This window comes from Anser brachyrhynchus (assembly GCF_964034855.1).
Source record: "Anser brachyrhynchus genome assembly, chromosome: 16".
Classification (NCBI taxonomy): domain Eukaryota; kingdom Metazoa; phylum Chordata; class Aves; order Anseriformes; family Anatidae; genus Anser; species Anser brachyrhynchus.
Window position 1 is genome coordinate 2,413,551 of NC_137734.1, and position 15,629 is coordinate 2,429,179.

The 15,629-nt window shown below is 55.5% G+C and overlaps 2 protein-coding genes across 6 annotated transcripts in view; both read left to right on the plus strand.

Moving 5' to 3' along the window:
* Nucleotides 1-5,583, plus strand: part of LOC308178850 (peroxidasin homolog) — a 45,788-nt gene extending 40,205 nt beyond the window's left edge. For all 5 annotated transcript variants that reach the window (XM_080557993.1, XM_080557994.1, XM_080557991.1 and 2 more), the window contains 6 exons: nucleotides 432-566; nucleotides 1,186-1,394; nucleotides 1,914-2,028; nucleotides 2,401-2,494; nucleotides 2,826-2,943; nucleotides 4,218-5,583. In XM_080557993.1, coding sequence (XP_080414119.1) covers nucleotides 432-566; nucleotides 1,186-1,394; nucleotides 1,914-2,028; nucleotides 2,401-2,494; nucleotides 2,826-2,921 — 649 coding nt within the window. In that variant the 3' untranslated portion in view covers nucleotides 2,922-2,943; nucleotides 4,218-5,583. The remainder of the gene's footprint in view (nucleotides 1-431; nucleotides 567-1,185; nucleotides 1,395-1,913; nucleotides 2,029-2,400; nucleotides 2,495-2,825; nucleotides 2,944-4,217) is intronic.
* A 118-nt stretch (nucleotides 5,584-5,701) lies between these two features.
* Nucleotides 5,702-14,888, plus strand: LOC308178853 (tyrosine-protein kinase Srms-like). The gene is made up of 8 exons (XM_080557999.1): nucleotides 5,702-7,928; nucleotides 10,035-10,156; nucleotides 10,936-11,102; nucleotides 12,296-12,434; nucleotides 12,870-13,028; nucleotides 13,474-13,655; nucleotides 13,809-13,965; nucleotides 14,292-14,888. The coding sequence occupies exons 1-8, from the start codon at nucleotides 7,573-7,575 to the stop codon at nucleotides 14,483-14,485; spliced, it is 1,476 nt and encodes a 491-aa protein (XP_080414125.1). The 5' UTR covers nucleotides 5,702-7,572; the 3' UTR covers nucleotides 14,486-14,888.
* Nucleotides 14,889-15,629: the final 741 nt, after the last annotated feature.

Below are 15,629 nucleotides of genomic sequence, written 5' to 3' on the forward strand. Positions count from 1 at the left end.
GATCAGTCAGTGAAAAGTGTCTGCTCTTGCCAGAACACCCCTTAAATAACCTCCCAGATATCACTGCCCACAGATATTAGGATAAGTTAATAACTGTGGTTTAAGAACAGGGTAAGATAAATCAGGTCTCTCTGAGTGATCAGGCTGGTTCTGAGTGAGTTGTCATCAGGCACTGGTGTGGTATAGTTTGGGAGCAGATTGAGCCGTAGAGCTGTATTCCAGTGAGACTAAACTGCCTCCTATCTGCACTGGCTACCATTAGCTTACTCTTTCCAGGACAGACCTTTATCCCATTTCCTTTTAGATAAGACCATTAGAAATATTGTCCAGATGAGTTCCTGGCGTACAAATTCCTACAATGGGATCAGATTCATCTCCGCTCTTTGATAGTCTTTAAGTGATTTTTTTTAAATATATATTTTATTCCTCAGCTTATATGGAACTACCAAAAACATTGACCTGTTTCCAGCACTGATGGTGGAGGATCTTGTCCCTGGTACCAGAGTTGGACCAACGCTGATGTGCTTGTTAACAACACAGTTCAGCAGGCTGAGGCATGGAGACAGGTATAGTCATCAGAGTCAACCTAAAGTCTTTGGTATTCTATTTGAGGACGTTTACCGCCTTTGAGGTAACAACAGAACCTGTCATTTTTGACTGTTGCTTCTCTTTTGATACTAGGCAGGTTTTCCTCTGCCCGGTATTTGAGGGAGGACTTGCCACAGTTACTGTCAGCGTGTCCTTTCATGATTTAACAATTCCCTTTCTACAGGACACTGGACACCACTGAGGATGTGTCCGTTGTCTCCTCAAAATGCTGAAAATATCCATAGGAGCAAATTTCCCGTTTGCTCCTTGTGCAAGTGAGAGCCTTCTCGGCCTGATGATGCACTTAGGGCAGGAACGCTGCAGGCCCACCCACACATCTCCCAGCCTGCTGCAGCAGAGCTCTTTGGAGCTTGGGATTCTCCTGCAAGGGGCTGTATGTGTGGGGTGGTGGCACTCAGATCTGGCCAGCAGCTCATGGGGGTTCGTGGCTTTACAGTTGTCTGACAACCGAATAAAAGCCCCTTTCAGCGGTCTCGGTGCAGCCACGCAGATGTAGAGGAACTCTTCTCCCTCTCCCAGCCTCACTCCCTGTCCTCTTCTACTCCTGACTCACGCTGTGATTACCACCCACTGCAGGTTTTGGTATGAGAATCCTGGAGTCTTCACGCCGGCGCAGCTGACTCAGATCAGGCAGGCGTCCCTCGCTCGTGTCATCTGTGACAACAGCGACGGCATCCAGCAGCTGCAGAGAGACGTCTTCCGGGTGGCGTCGTACCCCCAGGGCATGGCTGGCTGCGAGGAGATTCCCGCGGTGGACCTGCGCTTCTGGCAGGACTGCTGCGAAGGTGGGAAGGAGGCCGATGGCCCTGTGGGGGGCATCACCCAGTGCCATCTCTTTGTGTGAAACGCCAGGAGCTGGTTTCATGGTGCACCATGAGAACCAAGTGTTAGGCAAGGAGAATAGCTGCGATGGATCTGGCCGAGGGTCCGCCGAGTTCAGTGCTGCTGTCTCTGGCGGCAGCTGATAGCTCGTGCTTAGGGGGGTGAGACTGGAATAGGGTGTGGGCATGGTGATCTCCACCACATATAGCCGAACAAACACATGTGGGAGCCTGTAAAGCTCCTCCATTAAAGCTCACATCCTGCCGTGGTCTCTCTGTGCTATATTCTGGCTACAGATGTTCTCCCGAGACACGGGAATCCCCGTGCGGTGCACGCCCTTTGCTGTCTCCTTCACTCTGCTGTAAGAGAGGCACCAAGGGTGGGTGGGGAAGGAGAGCAGCACTGACTTGTTCACACATCACTTCAGGATGAATGGTTCATTAAAGACGAGTGCTCATGCACGCTTTCCCTTCCTTCCCAAGACTGCCAGACACGTGGGCAATTCAGGGCGCTTTCTCAGCGCTTCCGAAGCAAGAGGTCTCCTGGATTCAGCTACCCAGAAGAAAACCCTGCCAAGCATAAGCCTGCCTTCCCCAGGTGCGGTATTGCCCCTTCTTTTGCTTCTGTTCTGAAGTATAAGAGAATTTTTAGTAACTTACTCCATTCGGGCCTTTAACATTGGCATTCTGCACTGAGGCCTGGAGAGTTTCAGTAAGCCAATGCTGAGCTTGATCAAAATCCTCCAACACTTTAGCACAGAGCATGACTCTGCTGTTTAAATATCTGGGCACATCAGTGACACCATAAGTGGCTGTTTAACTGACCTCCCTTGGCAGGCAAAGCTGGAAGTTGGGCTCTTCTGCGCCCCATTTATTATTTGGAGGCTGATGTTGGAGAAGGCAGAACGATTCTGTAATCCAGGAAGTCAACGTTTCCGTAATCCCTTTCACTTTTTATCCCTCTCCCCAGAAATGAGGTGCCTTCTCCAAGCCCTTCTTCCAGAAAGAATCTCGAGTCCCTTGTGGGTGAGCTGGAGAAGACAGTTGCTTCCCTACGGAAACAGGTAAAACTGTGTGCTTTGATATTTGTCTTCTGTGGAGTCTGGAGCAGGATTTAGCTCTCTACAGCCTCTGCAGCTTCTGTGCCCTCCAGAGCCGCAAGCAACCATCTGACCAAAGGGAGCTAACAGGTACGGAGGAGGTAGAGCTGGGAGAGGAGAGGGAGTCGAGCTCTGTGAGCTCAGACCTCCACAACTGCAGGGTGAAATGCAAGTTTGAGGCTCAGTGAGATTGACTTGAGCTGGCACTTTTTTTTATTTTATTGGAACAAGTTACAGATTGTCTGTGCAATAGTGCAGACTCCTCCTAGAGCTGCTGGTTTTATATCCCCACCAGGTGAATGTCCTAGAGAGCCAGCTGAGGTGGCACCACAGGAACACCAGCATGTATGGACAGGGGAAGAAGACTGGAGACAAATGGAGAAAAAGATGACCGTGTTGCCTCTTTGTACAAGGTAAGTGTGTTTGTTCTGGGCTGGGGTCCTCCAGGAGGATGTGGTGGGACACCCGAGCAGTCTTCACCTACAGAAGAGACTGCAGAAAGGGATGGAGCAACCCAGTGGTGAATGGGACAAGAGGTAATGTGCTTAAATGCAGCAGGTTAGACACCATTTCTAACAGTAATGATTAGTGACTCACTGGAATGGGTTGTCTGGGGACCTTGTGGCATATCCATTCCTGGAGGTCTTTTCAGAACTGGTTTGGCAAAGATGGGGAAAGACATAAGTATAGGATGGACGAGGTGGACTGGGTGAGGTGTCTGAGGTCTGTTCTCTGGGACTCCGGGTAGATTTCTTCTAGCAACGCTTAATACCACAACCCCAAATCCAACAGCCTCCCTTTGTGGGGAAGAGATATCAGAAAGCGTAGCGATGGAGTAGGTGGACTGGTTTCTCCTCAGGGTAACGAGGACACCTGGGCAGGTGGAGCAGTCCATTATTTGCTTACATATTGGCAGGGATTTCCCCCCCCGAGTCACTCTCTCCTGAAAGCACCAGTCCTCTGTTTGCTCAGCTCCAGCCAAGGGAGCAGGACTGCTGCCAGCACCGCTCAGCGCGGGGACTCCTGCCGCTGCTCAGCTGTGGTCTGCAAGACCTCTGGTTCCCTGTGCTCAGGGTGACGGTGAGCACAGGCTGAGATCCTTTACCACTTCCCATAGATATCCCTGCAGCTGTGGAAGAGAGGATAAACAATTTGCTGGCACCTGCCAGTCTGGAGGAGGCATTTAATAGTTTTTACATGTTGCAAATGATTACTCTAGGGACAAGAGCAGAGGAGTTATGCAGAAGCATTGCTTTGCCAGGCAGTCTGTGCTAGGAGGAGCATCCTCTGGAAGTCACATTACAGGAGAGGGCAAGCAAAGCCTGGTCTGTGCTGATAATCTCAGTGGAAAACAGAAGGGGAAGCCTGTAGGCTGGCCATGCCATTTCCAGACTGGTTTGGTGTGTGGATTCTTACAGATTTACTGGCCGAATGTTGGTCCCCGTTAGAAATTTGACAACCGTTGGTTGCAGTGTGACCCGTGTAAATTGGCTTTTCCTTGACATCGTTTGCAGATCCTTGAAGAGTCCTGTAGGGTCTGAAAAGTGTCTGTGTGGTTTTAAAGGATTACTGCTGGTTTTATACTGCAGTCATGCATACCCCAGCCATGCCAGGCACTGTACCAACGGTGATCTTGGCCTCCAGCTGCCTCCCATGGAGTTTTTTCTGTTTTCCTACACCGTTTCAGGTGCCCAGTGACCTGCACTCCTGCTCTCCACCAGCCAGCCCAACCCACTCCCAGAGGGCTCCGAAAGAGCAACCCACGAGCCCCCGCGATGCTCTGCCTCCTCTCCTGCCCCCTGCACCGCCTCCGTCCCAGGACGACCGTACTTCTGCCTGCATTGAGCCCCTGCGCTTACTGCTCCGAGCCCTCCGTCTCCCAGACCTCCTCTGCTCGTCAGCCTCTGAGACGGGCTCTGGCACTTGCCCTGTGTGATGGTGGCAGAGCAGCAGTCTGCCGAGATGCCACCTTCTGCCAGACGTCCCCAGGAAATGGAGGATAGCCGAGGCTGCTTTAGTGCCACTGTCGTGCCCTTCTCTTCCCACGCACCCCATCGTCGTCCCCCGCCCTCGTCTGCAATGTCCCCATGGCACCCGATTGAGGTTCACGATGAAGCACAACCTCTCTCAAACGCGCTGTCTCCGAGCCCTTGTGCCAGGAAGCATCTGGAGAAATCTGGGTGGGGTTTAAAAAAAAAAAAAACAACAAACAAATGAAAAAAACACCAACAAAAACACAAAAAAAACTTGCTGAGATCAGCCACCGTTCTGTGCCATCTGTTTTGGTAACAAGTGGCACGTCCTGAGTTATATTACCCTGCGAGTGACCTCCCGTTACGTGCCCAGCGCTCAGACATGAACCACATTCTCCAAGTTTCTTCCCATCCGAGGGTTTTAATTAGATTGATGTTTCTCTCCCCCCCCCCTTTTTTTTTTTCCCCCTCCCAAAAGGCTCTTCACTGGAAGATGTGTTTTGAGTGTAAACGTAACAGGACCTGGAACAGAACCTCGGATAATTAGATGTAATGGGCGCCCTCGTTAGTGGAGGGGAGCTGCTGGTTTCCGTCAATTAGTGCGGAAGAACATGATGTGCAGCGTTTGACACATTGATGAATGCAAAGTGCTGTTTGTGTTTATTGCTCCTAGGTGCTCTGCAACCAAACCAGGAGTCTGTAACCAGCTCCACGGAACAGGTCTTCTGGTTTCCTTGCTCTTTGGAGGTGCTTTTTAGTGGTGCTAGAACTAAGGTCCCTGTGTGCTCGCCATAGCCACAAATCCGTGGGCAGGTTGGTTTTAATACAGCTGTGAAAACCAACCACAGGGACCGAGAGAAAATACTTGACCCATTAGGGATCTGTGCCGTCCTTACCTTTTTCACTTTTCCTCTGTCCTCCCACCTTTCTTCCCCCAGTGCAGTTTCTTCCCCCCATATCTTTTTACGGATATGCTTTTTTTTTCTCCTCTGTTTTTAGGTGTGTTATAGTACCAAAGGGATTCGAAGCAGCAGGGATGCTCCTGGAACTTAATAGAAAAATAAAAAAGATGCTGAAAAAGGTGGTGATTTATCAGCTGGTTCCTGGCGTGGGACTCGGAGCCGTGCGTGCGTGTGCTGTGTAGACGGAGGTTTGCAGTGATGAGTGTGTGCTATGCATGTCTGGTGAGCTCGGCTCGGAGGCAGTATTTAGTCCTCAGGGATGTTTGTCATTTTGAAGTACTCTTTCATTTAGGTGCAAATCAAGGTCCAAAGCCTTGTGTGTTATAAATCAGCTGCACTCGTCTATCGGTCGTACCACTAGAGAGTCTAATCCGGCAGAGGTCAATAAAGGTAAATCAGACTCCAGTCTCCTTCTGCAAACCACAAGTTTACCAAGTCCCCATTCAAAACAGCAAGGCATAAACGTTTGGTGCTCGATCTGATCAGATAATCTCTAAATGCATAAGCAGGCAGCCCATTTCCTTCCCCATGGAGCATGACGTGAGGAGCAGGCTCGTCAGAAGTGCTGCTGAAGGACAGCAGAGGGGAGGACGGCCGCTGCTTTTTCCGCCACTGGAGTTGCAGACCCTTTTTGTCCACCATCCTCTGTTTTTCTCAAGTGGGAAAAATACACAGAGAAATTAAATGTCTGTGTGCCACCAAGAACGTGAAAAATCCCAAAAGCCATTCAGGTGGAGACTTCGAAGTCGTATGGCACAGCCCCACCTGGGAAGAGGCTGCTTCAGGGCCTGACTGAAGTAGCAGTCCTCAGCTCGGACCCACTACAATAAATGTTTCTTTTTTTTTCCAAGTTGCTTTGAAAACCCAGCTGCACACCCAAAACGAGCTATCTGCAGCAATTACAGCAGGGGAGGATCAAAATAACAGGCTCGGGGCCAGGAGCTGAGTTCCTGGGGGAGTAGCTCGCACCGAGCACAAACCTCCCCCTAATTAGATGAAGCATTTAAGTGACAAAACCCACGCAGGGGCGACCTGGGGGGCCGCAGTTGGGATTTCTCAGCAGAGAAGCGCGTTGCAGGCAGCTTCAAGTGTGCTACCCCTACGTGAGGTGTAAATCCATCCTTCTGCGGCTGCTGGGGGTTGGCAGGGGCTTTGCTGTGTGTTTGTGTCCGGCTGTGAGCGGGGCTGCTCGCACCACGGGTGTGCAAATCGGCCACGCGAGGCTGTGGGTGAGGGCTCGGCTGCAGGGGGCACGCGAGTGCCTGGGGCTGATGCCGGCGCTGTGGCCGACGGTGGCCAGCGGGTGCTGGGGGGGTCCCATCCCTGCCACAGGCTGGGCAAGATCCTGAGGGGTCTGGGAAGCGGATTCCTTGGAAATCCCTTGTAATGAGAAAGGGAAATCAATGGGAAGAGGGGAATGCTTCAGCGGGGTGATGCTTGGAGGCCAATGCAGACCCAAGGGAGAAGGGTTCCGGTGTGCAAAACCCCACAACGTTCCCCCATCAACCACCCAAACCACTTCAGGTCTCTTCTAGGTTATTTCCCAAATTCTTTTTAACCCTCGCGCATTTGTGGATGCAATTATTTTCCTCTAGAAAACAAAAACACCCTCCCACAGCCCGAGACTATTAACCGGAGCCTGCCACTTCGTCACAAGAGCTGCTTACAGAGCAGGGAGCTGCGCTCCAGCAACGAGCGTGAGAGCGGGCGTTAAAATAATAATTAAAAAGGAAAAAAAAAAAAAAAAGAGAGAGAGAGGGAGGGAGAAGCCTTTCTCCTTCCCGGCCGCGCCGCAGCTCCAGCTGTGCCGGTCTGCCAGATGTGCCCGCAGGTGCGCGCCGGGGCTGCCGCCTGCAGCCGCGTCCCGCCCGCGCACCCACCCCAGCAGCCACCCCACCAGCCCGACCAGTTTCACTTTCAGAAATAGGAACTTGGCGGCGCCGGGCGCCCAGACGCACACGCGGCTCGGGACGAAGGTGGCGAGCTGCCGGCACGCGCGGGGCCCGGGGCCGGCGGGATGAACCCCAGCGCGCCCCTTCTTCCGGCTTCCCGAAGGACATAGGAAAAGGAGAGCGGCGGCAGCCGGGCACCACGTCCCCCTCCGGGGATGGAGCAGTTTGTCCGCAAGCGTTTGACCTTCTTGACATCCTTCTGGAACAAGCTGTGGCCCCGCTCCGGCCCGGATAGCTGCTCGCTGGGGTACTTTGGTTCCGATTCTGTTTCGCTGCACTCGGAGCCCAGCTCGGTTTCCTTCATCCCAAAGTCCTCTCTCTTTATCGCTTTATACGCTTTCACAGCCCGCAGTGCGGACGAACTGAGCATAAGCGCAGGGGACAAACTGCGTGTCCTCAGAGAAGAAGGAGAGTATGTCTTAGCCCGGAGGCTGCTGGGGGAACCGGCCATGGGCTACGTCCCCGCCGCCTACGTGGCCAACCTCAGCCAGGGCTCCTCCGCTCACCGGCCGTAAGTACCCGGGGCTCAGACCCCCGACGCGTGGCCGTGGCGGGTGGCAGGGTGGCCCCGCGGGGAAAGGCAGCGGGAGCACAAACTCCTCGTCCCCAGCTTTTACAGGGCTGCCGTGGGACCCATCGAGGAGGTTTTCCTGCTCCTGAGAGCGATGTTAGTGGGGTGGAGGTGTTCGGTGCGTGGGGACGCAGCAGGGGCAGCGGTGCTGGTTCCCTTCCCTGGTGTTAAACCCTGGCAAGGGACCGGGTGGACCAGGCGGAGATGTGCATGGGGGGTAGCTGCGGTGCCCAAAGAGCGGGTCACCGCTTGCTCCAGCTCCTCTGCCTCTCTCCCTGCATTCCTGGGGAGGCAGCAGGGAGGGATGGAGCTGGGGAAGCTGCCAGGAGCTGTGGCTGAGCCCCGCCGGCTCCAAAGAGCCCGGGAACATGGGGAGAAGTGGTTCAGGTTGAGACCCAACAGGGAAGCCTGAAGCTTTTTAAGACCAAGCTGTGCCTGGGCTGTTCTCACGCACCCAGGACCTGGGGTTCCTTCTCTGCCGCTGCCTCTCCCACCCGCACGGAGCTGGGTTAGCCTCCCAGCCCTCTCCCAGCTGGGGAAAACCTGGGCTTGTCCTTGCACGAGACAGCCCGGTCCCGACACGCCAGGCAAAGCGCCCCGAGAGGCTGCTGCTGCCCTGCACCGGGTCCTGAGTGGTGCTGAGCGGTGGGGATGCAGGCGGAGGTCATCACCGTGCAGGCTCCCGCTGCCCCCCCCAGCTGGGGGTAAAGGAAAGCAGGGGCAGGGGCACGGCCTGCAGCCAGCGGGATGGGAAAGACCCTCCCTCCCCACCCTGCCTGCGCTTTGGGGCAAATGGGCGAGATTTAGGACCACGCTGTCGAGACCCTGGGGTTCAGCTCCATGCTGCGTTCCCGTTGCAGAGAGCTGTTCAGCAGGTTGAGACTGAGCACGGGTCTGTGCCCGTGGGTCTGTGGGTGTCTGCGGGATCCCATCCCGGGGATGGGGGCGAGGAGGATGCCACGGGGCCGGTGAGCAGCCGACGTGCGCGGCTCTGCAGCCGGAGCGAGCCCTGGGCGCACAGACTCCCCGGAGCCGCAGGTCGCAGCTGGGTGGTAATTTGTTCAGCTGCAGTAAAGCCATCACGTATAATTTCCTGCACGGCTTCCCAGACGCCGGGGATCCCGGCTAATGACGAAACCTCGGGCTTTGCACGTCCCGGCCGCGTCGGGCTGAACGAAGCGGCCTCTTCCCCGGGCTCGCGTGCGTCACGCGGGCGTTGGGCCCGAGCTGCCAACCTGCCTTTTCTTGCCGGGGGATTTCGTGGCATGAAAGGGGGGGGGGGGGGGGGGTTGGGGGGGGGTGTTGGCTGGGTCCTCCCCCTCTTGGCTCAGCATTGCTGTCCCACCGCGCTGCTGCAGCCGGGAGAGGTCTGCGCGGGTGAGACAGGGGTTGGAGGGCTCTGAGAGCTCCTTGTGAGCTGCAGGTCAGGCGCTGCGGGGAGCTCCTGCTCCCCTGGCGGGGCAGGTGGGCGCAGCCCCACAAAAAGAGACGGAAATTCCTAATTTTGCTGTTTTCTGAGCTCGGAAGGAAGATAACGCAGCCCATATCCCTGCCTTGGTGCACGCAGAGGATAAGCTGGAAATTCGTTTTACTTGGAGAGGGTGAAAGATGCCTTCCGCCAAGCACTGAAGATAAAAACAAACAAACAAACGAAAACAACAAGGAAATGGTTTGAAGTTAGGAAATTTAGGAAATTGTGCTAAAATGCAATAAGTACCCATGAAAGCAAGGAAATGAAGCAGCCCCGGGTGCAGGCTGGCCGTGGTGCACGAGGGCAGAGGCGTTTACAGGCTCTGTGCCACTCGGGAGGTGGCTGCTCAGGGGATGAGCAAGTTGGGGGGGGGCTGCTCCCGTCCCCTGGCTCAGCTGGGGCTGGGTGAGGGTGCTGGAGCTCTGGGGACCGCTGCGGCCCTGGCTGTGTGAACTCTGTGCGTGCATAACCCCGCTGCATCCTGCCCCGGTCCTTGGCCCTGGGGGTCAGGGACCAGGCCCTTGGCCCTGGGGGGGCCCTGGCCGGGCTCTGACCGGCCTCTGCTCTCCCCCCAGCTGGTATTTCAGCAAGATCAGCCGCAGCGAGGCCGAGCAGCTCCTCCTCTCACCTCCCAACCAGCACGGCTCCTTCCTCGTCCGGGACAGCGAGAGCAACAAGGGCGAGTACTCTCTCTCAGGTAATTTTGGGGCAATTACCCAGAGGAAATGAGCACAGGGAAAGGAGCCAGGCCATTCCCGGGAGCAGCTCCCGGCTCAGCCAGCACGGGGGCAGAAAAATGTGGAAATACGTTTAAAGTTTCTTGTTGAAAGGAGCTAACTGCTTCCTAAAGGCAGGGGGAGAGCTAATGGGTGCAGGCGTGGAGTGCTGGATGACCGTGGCAAAGGAAAGTGCCTTGCTCCTGCCAAGGGTACGAAAGCCACGAACAATTTACCGCAGTTTAATGACAGTTTTGCAGCCCTAACTCCCGGAATTTCATTCCAGTGGCTTTTGTCATCCGAGGATTGTCTAAAAGCACGCTGCCACTCCAGGTTGCCAGGGCCTGGGCAGCTCCCTGGGAGGTTCAGCCCAGGCAGCATTGCTCCCCTGTGCTCCTCTCCAAACCAAACATCTCCCAGAAATTCCTGGCAAGCCCCACGTCCCCAAAATCCCCACGCCGCGGCGTGCCTTCCGCAGGTACAGCCGCTTCTGATTCATCGACCTCGGTGAACTCAGGTGCTCTCTGAGCTGCTCGTTTGCATGGGGAATGAGTTCCTCTGCCAAAGCGTCGCCTCCCCGGTCCAAAGCCACCCGCTGCCAGGAGCCTGCTGAGCCGGGAGCTGGGGGAAGGAGGGGGCGCAAAGCTCTGGGGCGAGCTGGGTTGCTTTAGGGGGAACTCAAGAGCCTGGGAGTGGGAGCGGAGGGGTTCAGCGGGACGCGGGCAGGAGCTGAGATTTCCCCCTCCTGGGCTCCCTACAGTGCGGAACCACGCCAAAGTCAGCCATTTCCGCATCTGCAAGAGCCCCGGGGGCAGCCTGTACATCCAGAAGGGGCACCCCTTCCCCGACATGGAGGAGCTCCTCGCCTTCTACACCGAGAACTGGAAGGTCATCCAGAGCCCCTTGCTGCAGCCCTGCAGCCCCACGGTGCGTACCGGCTCCTGCCGCTGCCATCCGCCCCCTTCCCCGGATTTTTTTATCTCCTTTTGGCCGAGCTGGGTACGTCTGCTGGGGTTTTTTTTGCTGGCAGGTGCCTGGCAGGTTTGACTTATTTAGTTACTAATTGCCTAGAAGACTTCCAGGGTGGGAAGAGAGGAAAGGAAAGGAAAGGAAAGGAAAGGAAAGGAAAGGAAAGGAAAGGAAAGGAAAGGAAAGGAAAGGAAAGGAAAGGAAAGGAAAGGAAAGGAAAGGAAAGGAAAGGAAAGGAAAGGAAAGGAAAGGAAAGGAAAGGAAAGGAAAGGAAAGGAAAGGAAAGGAAAGGAAAGGAAAGGAAAGGAAAGGAAAGGAAAGGAAAGGAAAGGAAAGGAAAGGAAAGGAAAGGAAAGGAAATAAATAAGGAAAAATAGAAATAATGCCTGTCCCTTTGGGATCTGAACTCTATTAAACTAAAAATTTAGACACACCATTAATACAGCTGTCAGCTTTACTTTATTGGCCATGTTAAGGGTGAAGGTGTTATTTATGTGTATGTATAGCTGCCCTACCCTGGCTTTTTGTCCAGCCAAAATGCAGAAGCTTTTCTGAAATGTTTGCTCCATGACAAAGACTAGAAACCACGTTGCTACAAGTCCCTTCGATACTGAGTCAGGAAATGGCTGTGCTTCCAAGTTTTTTGAGAATATAATAAAACCATATTGCTTTTACATGGTTTTCATGCCAATTACAGTGGCACTCATAAATCCAACTGCGATCCCAATCCCAAATTACCAGCTCACTTCCTGATTAGAAATACATTCACCAATTGTGGCTAAGAAATAACAATTAAACACGTGAATAATTCGAGAGTGAGATAGAAAGATAAAATAAATGCTTAATGACCTGAAGTCTCGATCAGCCGTCGCGTGCAACGATATTCATTTAGTCACTTTTATTTAGCGGTGGACAGAGAGAAAAGCCACTTCGGGGGGTGATGAGGGGGATTTGAACACCTCAAATTCCTGATATTTACGCCGTCCCCGTGCACGCCGTGCCCCCTGCAGAGGCTGCCCCGCGCTCTGTGCCCCCAGGGAGCACTTGGCCACTATTGCACCGTGCCCGGGGCGCTGCCACCGGCACCGAGAGCCGGTGCTGGCCGTGCCGCGGGTCCCGGCGGGTCCGAGCGTGCCGTGCCCCTTCCGCAGACCCCCCCCGAGAGGGACGGCTGGGAGCGCCCGCGCTGGGAGTTCACCCTGCGGAGGAAGCTGGGCGAGGGCTACTTCGGAGAGGTGTGGGAAGGGCTGTGGAGGAACTCCGTGCCGGTGGCCATCAAGATCATCAAAGGTGCGTGGGGGAGAGGACGTCGGTGGTGGTCTACGGGGTCTCTCGGTCACTGACACAACGTTCACCCCCTTCTGTTTCCGAGCTGGCAAGTAGCCGCTGGTCTGTGGATCCAGCCAAGCGTGGGCTGCGCCTCTACAAAATGGCTCAGTCCAGTGGGCTTGTGATAATTGATAAGTCAAATTAAGCTAAGTTAATTCAGACGGGTCTGTGGTAAGTCCCAGTGGAAAAATGACGCTGAAAATGGGATCCAAAGCCCCGTGGGAAACATCTCACGGGTGTTCGGATCGGAGGTGCTGGGTGGGCAGGTATCAGCCCTGAAAACAGGGGTGGGCTGCAGGCGGGGGAAGGTCCTCATCCCAAATTAGTGGTGCTGAGCACCCAGTGTCTGGGTGAGAAAGTGGCTCATGATGGCCGCACCGGCTTCCCCTCCCCCAGCTGACATGAAGGCAGAAGACTTCACCAAGGAGATCCAGAACCTGAAGCGCTTGAGGCACGAGAAGCTGATCCAGCTGCACGCCGTCTGCTCGCTGGATGAGCCCGTGTACATCATAACCGAGCTCATGCGGAAAGGCAACCTCCACAGCTACCTCAACAGTGAGTGCCGCTGGTGGCAGCGTGGGGAGCGGGCCTCTGGGCCAGAAGGGCTCCAGGTGGCCCTACAAACCCGAGTGAGGACCCTAAGAGAGAACAAGCTCTGTCTTTGTCCTGTTGTCGGCTGTAACGCAGAGCAATCCTTAGGTGCTTGGTGGAGGAGGTCCTGGGTGACCCCAAGACTGGAAGACACGGTCTGGTGTCATCCCTTTGGTGTCCCACCAGCACGCAGAAAACCCTCGGTTGTTTTTGGGCAATGCCACTTGCGCTGGGAGTGGTTGGGTTGGACGGTTACCTCTGGTTAGATGGGACCTCAGATTTAAGGTTCTTCACCTCCCCCTGGAATAACGGGTCCCATACTGCCAGTGCAGGGTCTTCTCCCAAACCAGGACCCCAAAAATAGATGTGGCTAGATTGCCCCAAATGCCTGGGTCATTTGGGTTAACAGGTCCTGAAGGGAAGTCCCTGGGCACCTCCCACCTGCTCAACATCGCCTGCCAAGTGGCGGATGGGATGAGGTACCTGGAGGAGAAGCACATTGTCCACCGGGACTTGGCGGCCAGAAACATCCTGGTGGGAGAGGAACTTACCTGCAAAATCGCCGATTTTGGGCTGGCCCGGCTCCTCAAGGTCAGTCAGCAGGATCTGCAGGCCACCGAGCTGCCCCAGGCTGCAGCCAGCCTCTGCTGCCCCTTCCCTAAACCACAAGCCCAGCAAGACCCCAAAAGCAGCGGCTGCATTCCTCATTCAGTCCCTCAAAACCCTTCTCCCGTTCCTTTCCAGGATGACATCTACTCCACCAGCAGCAGCACCAAAATCCCGGTGAAGTGGACGGCCCCGGAGGCAGCCAACTACCGCACCTACTCCCTCAAGTCCGACGTCTGGTCCTACGGGATCCTGCTCTACGAAGTCTTCACCTACGGGCAGATCCCCTACGAAGGTAGGGCTGGTGGGCCCCTCCAGCACCGCTCCGTCTGCACTCCGAGCAGCTTTTTCTTCCACAGTGGAGCTGGAAACACCTCCTGGCTTATGAGATTGTTCACTTTGGGGATTGCTTAGAGGGGTTTTCGGTGCTGGCAGAGGGGGTGCACGACCCAGGGGGCTGGAAGGTGCCGTGGGCTGGATGATCCATCCCATGCTAAGCCTGTGGCTGATGCCATTTTGTAGCAGCACTGCTTGACACCTTAGCCCGTTGCAGGTCAGGACACACCATCGGGGTGTCCTCTGGTGACAATAGAGTGAGGGGAATCTTCTCCTTCCTTGCAGGAATGACGAACCAAGAAACTGTACGGCAAATCACCAGGGGCTACCGCCTCCCCCGGCCCAGCTCCTGCCCCCCCGAAATCTACAGCATCATGCTGGAGTGCTGGAGCGGCAACACGGAGGAGCGGCCCACCTTCCTGGCGCTGCGGGAGAAGCTGGGCTTCATCTACAGGCGCCTGCTCAACTCCCTCTCCTGAGGCCCCTTCCCACCACCCTTCCTGCAAAGCCCCCTCCACGCCAGCTCTTGCCGAGTGGCTCCTTCCTCCTCTCTCGCCCTCCACCAGGGCTCGGAGGAAGGCAGGTCCCCCCCAAAAAACTGCCCGTGGCCCCTCTCGGTGAGGACACAGGGAGGTGGCCAAGGGAAAAGGCAACGAGGTGGGGAGGATTCGTTGCCGGAGCTTGGCCATGTCTTGAGAAGCCCCGTGGCAGTGAAGGCATCACCCCAGGTTCACATCTCCGTTCAGCCAGTAGGGAGGGAGGTCCCTGCCGCTCCCCACGCCCACATGAAGGTTTGCAGTTTGTGTCCAGTCGTGGCTCCGCTTGATTTTCTTGTAGCGTGTGTCCGGTGTATTTATCAATAAATGCGTGCGCATCCATCCATCTGTCCATCCGTCCGTCCGTCCACCCATCCAACCATCTGTCCACCCATCCATCCATCCGTCCATCCATTCATCCATCCATCCATCCATCCACCCATCCATCCACCCACCCACCCATCCATCCGTCCGTCCGTCCGTCCATCCACCCGCCCGAGCTGGGGCAGTGCCGGCTGCTCTGCTCTCTCCGCGCTGCCCCACCAGAGGACGGAGGTGTGCAACCAGCCCTGCTCCTGCAAACACAGCTGGAACATCTCCGGGTGGGCTTTAAGCCCTCGGGAGGATAGCCCCACTCCCGCAGGCAGCTCTGGAGCTCCAGCTCCTCGTCTCGGCCACCATCGTGTGGCTGCTCCAAGGAAAATGACTTATTTAAAACCGCGCCTGCTCAGCCAAGGTGCAGACGATGGAGGCAGGTGCAGGCACTGTTTATAAGACGCTGCTTCACCCGGTTTTGCTGCAGCACAGAGGCATTTAACCCTTCGGCATGGTTTCCTAGGGCTCTCCTGCAACACCAGGGCATGGTGCCCACCGTGCTCTGGCAACCTGGGGCCAGCGGAGCTGGATGGGGAAATGCTGGGGAGGGAGAGGATGCTTCTGGCCTTTTGTCCAAAAATCAGTGCCCGACTACAAGTGGAGACGCTGGAAAAGAACTGGGTCTAGACTGGGATTTAGTGTCGCAGTTGTTGCTGTGCTCTGGGGGTGCACAGACACCCCCCTAGGAAGGCTGGCCATGGGGATGCTTGGC

Excerpts from the sequence above, each read along its gene's own strand:
- LOC308178853 (XM_080557999.1), top strand. The coding sequence starts at position 7,573 with ATGGAGCAGTTTGTCCGCAAGCGTTTGACCTTCTTGACATCCTTCTGG. Across the intron at positions 7,929-10,034 it reads GGCTCCTCCGCTCACCGGCC|CTGGTATTTCAGCAAGATCA; the intron begins GTAAGTACCCGG and ends CTCTCCCCCCAG. Across the intron at positions 13,966-14,291 it reads CGGGCAGATCCCCTACGAAG|GAATGACGAACCAAGAAACT; the intron begins GTAGGGCTGGTG and ends CCTTCCTTGCAG.